At 54.9% G+C, this 6,000-nt stretch overlaps 1 protein-coding gene across 1 annotated transcript; it reads right to left on the bottom strand.

The window, feature by feature from the left end:
- Nucleotides 1–3,064: 3,064 nt before the first annotated feature.
- Nucleotides 3,065–4,392, bottom strand: Pnma5 (PNMA family member 5). The gene is given in 2 exon segments (XM_027954484.2): nt 3,065–4,017; nt 4,020–4,392. Coding segments are annotated over 2 exon segments (1,326 nt in total).
- Between the last annotated feature and the right edge of the window lie 1,608 nt (nt 4,393–6,000).

Genomic DNA, 6,000 nt, shown 5'->3' on the forward strand with positions numbered 1-6,000 from the left:
CCCAGGTCTCTGAGGGCTCTTCCATTGGTGCAGCTCCACTATCTGCAGCCCTGACGTGGCTGGGTCACCAGATGCAGACTCCAGTATCTGGCCCTGGCTCTTGACTACTAGAAGACTGTGTCCTTCATCTGTACAGTGGAGGTGGTCAAAGGTTCTATCCCTGAAAAATGGCTGGAAGACACCTGCAGACACAGACTGAGGAAGCCTCAGACACTTCCATTTGTATATAAACGGTACCAAGGGCTCAATAGACTGAAAGGACACAGCAAAGGAAGGGACCCCTCCCCAGGCCCATCCAAATTCTCATATTCATTGCTTAGTACTGCTCCCAGGACCCAGGGATGGCCCCCCTCCCAGCTAGTACTCAGTGTGTAATGTGACTCTGTCTTCCCACCCCATGGCATGAGAATGTGGAAGCCCTGCTCTGTCCACCCTCTTCCCAATGACCAACCTCCCAACACCACTATCCCTAAAGGTCCCTCAGTGGCTACACTAGCAGTGGCCATCTGTTGGCTGCCTGAGGCAGGGAAAAGCAGGTGGGGTGGGTTAGAAAATGTCACCCCTGCCCTCCTGTCTTGTACACAGCTCCTGCTGGGGACATCTGACCTCATGCCAGGGCCCTTCTATGGCCCTTCCCTGACCTTGTCTGCTAGCCCGGGAGCACACACGTGGCCTGTCTGACCTAGCTGGATGCCCCGATTCCCACCCCTCCACCCCCGTGCACTGCTGGGAATCCTGTGGTCCTGTGCCCTCCCTTCAATGCCTAACCCACTTATTCCCAAGTGCTCTGGGGAGCCAGAAAGACAGTGCCCACCCACAACTAACAGTATCCTGTTGCCCACTGGCCAGCTGAAATCACAACAGCTCATCATGGACCTTGCCTGAATGCACCCAGCATTTTAACCCAGCCACCATTGTCCCCCCCTACTCTACCCTGTCCCATCTCCAACCAACATTCCTCTCCCAATTTCCCTCACCATGATAGAATAAGCTGGAACATTTCACAAAATTTATTAAACAGAAACAATGAACCATTGAAGAGAAGGGATGACAACACCTAAGGGACTCTTCACAACCACAGGTCGGCCCGCCCCCCTTCCTGGGGCTCCTCTGTCTCCAAGCTGGGGCCCTCCCACCACAGCCTCCCTTTCTGAGGACCCAGATGTGCCTCTTGCCAGGACAATGGCCTCTGGCAATGAACACTCACTTCCATTCCGGGAGCCCCCTGAGGGGCTGACTTGCTGTGGGGTGGCCCTTGCCCTGTGGCTGGCACAGAAGGGTCACAGGACACTGGAAAGCATAACAGGGAACACCCCCCCCAAGCCAAGGAAATTGAGTCACAAGGAACAACGGGGGTGGAACGTCAAAGCACAGTCCCTGGCCCTCCCCCTCCAGCTAAGGTCCAGTGCTTCCTGCCCGAGGGGAGGCCGCGGTCTTGATCACCGAGGGGGTGAGCGTCCACCACGCCCTCGCCGTCCATCCTTCCCGCCGGCTCCCGTCTCCGACTCCTGGGGACTGGGCTCAGGGCCTCCTGGGAGGAGCTGCTCAGAGAAGAACACACACACATCTCCACGAGAACAAGCGGCAGGCAGCTGGCCTAGATCTACACCGAGAAAGCAGAGGTTGAGCTCACGACACTGGACAGGAGCGAGCAGAGCCTTGGCTCGCCCGGAAGCTCACGGCACGTGCCCGGGCCTGGAGGTGGCCGGCCGCGAGGGCGCGGTCCTCTGCCCGGGGCTGACACACACCTCACGGCTTTGCACAGGAACTTTGCACAGGAACGATGGCTAGCGTGGGGGTGGGCGTTTGCCTGAGGTGGGTCACTATGGGGCTTACAGATAAGGCGGGCTTCCAGGGACAGGGACAGGAGCACCCTGTCCCGGGGACGGTGAATCGGGTTGGGGTTTTGCCTGCTGGGAGAGCCAGGCAGCTGGCACCCTTGAGATGGACTCTCTTCCCCGACGTCTCCCAGTCCAGTGCAGGTGGCAGGTGTATTCAGGTGCCCTCATCCAGGCTATGGATGGCCGATCAGTAGTGCTTCAAGGCTGGCCGCCCTAGGCTGGCCGGGTTTGGGGCTGACCCTGGGTTGGCAGCTCTTGAATTGTGAGTTGCCAAGCCAGGCCCCAGTTCTCCCTGCTTGCTCTCTCCACTTCTCCAGTGGTCCTGCACAGACAAAACAGAACAAACTGCCCCCCTCCGAGTCCTCCCTCATCCTCCTCCCACTCCTTTTCTACCTCCTCCTGTTTGGAGCAAAAGCTGCCTTCTATATCCACTCACTCCTAAGCCAGCTCTGGGTGCACTGACCTAGTGGGTGCCAGTGCCCCCACCTGGGGGTCTTCTTAGTCTTTGGTGTCCTTGCCCATACAGCCCTGTCAGGCTGCAGGAAAGGAAACTGCCTCTGGGATGGTGCTGGGCTCCCAGGGCTTTGGGGTCTGGAGACCCGGCCTTTATGGGCGGAAGGGCTCAAGGATACTGCCTTCCTGGGGCTCCCCTAGAGCAGTGTAGATGATCCTGAAGACAGGTTGGACCCTGTGACCTCCCCTGCGGAGCATTACTTCTCTCTCTTCGAGCTCTTCCTCAGAGGTATTGGCTCCTTCTGACAAGGATGGCCCCAGGGCAGGCTCCCCCATGCTCCATGTATCCTGGTGTCTGGTTGGCATCGTTAGCTCTGAGTCTGTAGTGTGGGAACTTGGAGGTGGCCAGATGACATTGCAGACACGCATGTCAGAGCCCACCGTCTCACCGTCTTCATACTCTGTATCACTGGGGTCTCTGTGTGAGGCTTGAGATTCCCATGTGCAGGGTGTGGCAGCTCCCTGCTTTGGTCTGTGACACTTCCTGCGGGCTCTGCACTGAGCTTTCCCTGAGATGCATGTGCTTTTGTCCTGTTCGATAGAGTCCCTTCCCACTGGGAGAGGGAGAGGAGGCTTGACCTGGGCCTGCTGGCTATGTCCTACCTCACTTGGGTCTCCTGATCTTTGTCTGGGCTGTTCCTTCCCCTTTTTAAGATCTGTCTGCTGCTTGCCAGGGAAAGGAGTGCCTGGATCTCCTGAGCCTGTGCTTCCTAGGGCTTGGGGTGGCTCATGCCCCTAGCCCCTTCCTCGTTTCCCAACCCTTCTTCGGCAACTTTAGGCCTCAGCATGGGTGGAGATTGGTCCTCAGCTTTGGGACATGCTGCCTGGCCATGGCCTTTTCCCATAGTACAGAGTTCACATGACAGTCGCCTGCGCTTCAGTGATGGGGACACACCTTCCTGTGCAGTCTGGGTGCTGTTTTCACTGAAACACCCTGCCTGCATGGTGACCTGAACTGCAGAATATCCTACTTCTGCTACTACCTGTCTGCCAGAGGCCCTGTGGCCCCTTCCTACTTGCCTCTGTTTCTCTTTCATCACTGCCATGGTGGTCTCCCACTCCTCTTCATCTCGAATGAGCTTCATTAATTCCAGAAAAGTGGGTGGGCACCCTCGCTGATCTAAGAGCTCAAGTTTGCCCCGGAGGGCAGCGGTCATGGAGGCCCGAGCTAGAATATGTTTGAGGCGAATCATGTCTGTGCTTTGCACTGAAAATGGGCTTTGCTGCACAGCTTTTTGCAGCAGGGGCTCTAAGCGCAGCAAAAAAGCAGAGATCTTCTCTGCAGACTTCTGGGAAGTCTGAAGAAACCTGAACTGTGAGGTTCTACAGTCCTCTTTATTCCCAAAGATCTGCTTTAGGGCATCCAGGCACTGCTCCACAGTCATGGAGTCATTATTGGCCAGGAGCACCCGCATGATTGACAGTGCGGGACCACGCAAGCTCTCTAGCAGGCGACGCCTCTTCTCTATCTCTGACACCTGCCACATCTGCATCATCTCAGTGACCTGCTCTAGCCAGGCTTCAAAACTCTCTTCCCCTGAGCCTGGGAGAGCATCTCCTGAAAACACTTTCAGCTTTCGGTACCACACGCTTTCCCTCAGAGGCTGCAAAACTGGTGGTTTGACTTGGTCCAAGTCCTCTGGCTCTATGCCCTCAATGGGAACCCCAGAGTTTTGGCCACATCTACCATTCTCCGGCCTTCATCTTTCAGGAAGTAAGTCAGCCTATTGATAAATTCATCATCTGGGTTCCGAGGTTTTACCACTACTTCCCAGGCACCCCCTTTTCCTGGTATCTGACTGGGTATAGCAGCATAGTTGACAGTGTCAGCCAATTCAATGAAGACTGCCTTAGCGTTATCTTCCCTCCTGAATATTCTGCCTAGCATCCTGTATGTACACAGGGGATGTAAGCCTGCCTTCAAGGTCTCCTTAATTTCAGCCTCAGTACACTCCATAGGGATGCCCACAATTAGCAGGGCTTTCCTGGGATCCAGGTCCATACCCTTGCACCAATCTTCTAACAGTGTCACAGCCATTGTTCCCTCTCTCTATACACTGATCTAACACAAGGGCAGTAATCTCAGAATTTTATCAGTGCTCAAAGAATCTGAGCCAATACTAAGTTGGATGGCAGAAGTGTCTCAAGTTTCCACAGCCTGTAATGCAAATGAGGTAAGAACATTGTTAATGCTTGCCTCCCACCCCCACCAAGAGTCCCTTCTCTGTCCCCATTTCTCCTCAGATATTTACTCTGTGCTTCCCAGGACTCCTGCAATCATTTTGTACAGGGTCTCCCACACAAAGCTACCTACCTCACCCTTTCCTGCTGACCTCTTCCTGCTGTGAGTTCCTCTTTGGAAGTCTGAAGACTCTGCTGCGTGTGACTCAGGTGCCTGTGGTGAAAAGGCCAATGTCAGGAGTTAGGGCCTGGTGCCTGGAGGCACTGCAGCAGCCCTCCTGGCAGCAGAGGATAGGAAATGCCCTGCTGCCTACTTGGAATTGTGCTGGTCCCAGTCACCAAGAGCACCTTCCTCAGTAAGGGGAAGAGTGGAAGCAGGAGATGCAGAGCTCCCTGTTTCTCAGGAAATGCCTGACATATGAGAAAGATGGCCGGAGCTCTGTGCAGTGTAATGAGAGTGGTGGGTGTGGAGAATGTGTAACAAGCTGCAGTGTTACCATAGATACCCAGAACAGCGTGGACCATGGGTTTCTATCATAGCAGAGTGTCATGTGGTAAGGTTAAGGCCCTTGAGGAGCAACAGGTGATGTCATTTGCCTCTAGCCAATGAAGCCTCTTAGCAACAGAGAGTGAAAGAGGGACAGGCAGGTGGGGTATGAGGTGAGCAGTGAGTGAGGAGTCAGCACTGAAAAAAACAAGAGCTTATAGTTTCAATTTGTGTGGAAGCTGGAATCAGAGGCAGAAAAGAAACACAGAAAGTGTCTCCACTGCCACACTACAGGAAAGACAACTCTCACCTTAGGTGAGGCCCTATGCTTCAGAGTCTGTGTACCCTGGCAGGCAGACCCTCCCCTTCTACTGTTTGCCAGGGTTACAGAGGTTACAGAGGCCCTTCCCAACATACCCCACCTCACAGCTGCTCACCCTGCTGCCCAGGGCCCCACTGGAGTGCAGGTGTTGTGATTTGGTTGGCACTAGACAATCAGCCTTCTCTGTCCAGACAGTTCCTAGCCCATGGGTAGTACATCCTGCTCCACTGGATCTGTCAAGGCAAGGTATAGGTATTTTTACTGTGTTTCTGTCCCGCACGCCCCTGCACAGTGTGAGCTGTACAAATGTCCACAAGGACCCTTGTGCAGTGATATATGAGAAGCTGCTCAACTCGAGGCTTCCCTTAGGGCCAAAAGGATCCTTATCACATGGCTGAAGGGATCCTTGTGCAGGTCTGCTTCCCTATCCTCACTGCAAAAGCCACCCATCAAGCCCCGCCCCTTAAAAAACCCGCCCCTCCAGAAACCCCACCCATTCATGAGCCCCGCCCAAATCCCCATCCCTTTGTAAATCCCGCCCATTCTGAAACCTCACTGGTACTGAAGCCCCGCCCCCTCCAATGTCCCGCCCTTCTAAAGCCCCACCCATTTGAAGTCCCGCCCCTTACGAAGCCCCACCCCACCCTTCTAAAGCG

Source organism: Marmota flaviventris, chromosome X (genome assembly GCF_047511675.1).
Source record: "Marmota flaviventris isolate mMarFla1 chromosome X, mMarFla1.hap1, whole genome shotgun sequence".
NCBI classification, from domain to species: Eukaryota; Metazoa; Chordata; class Mammalia; order Rodentia; family Sciuridae; genus Marmota; species Marmota flaviventris.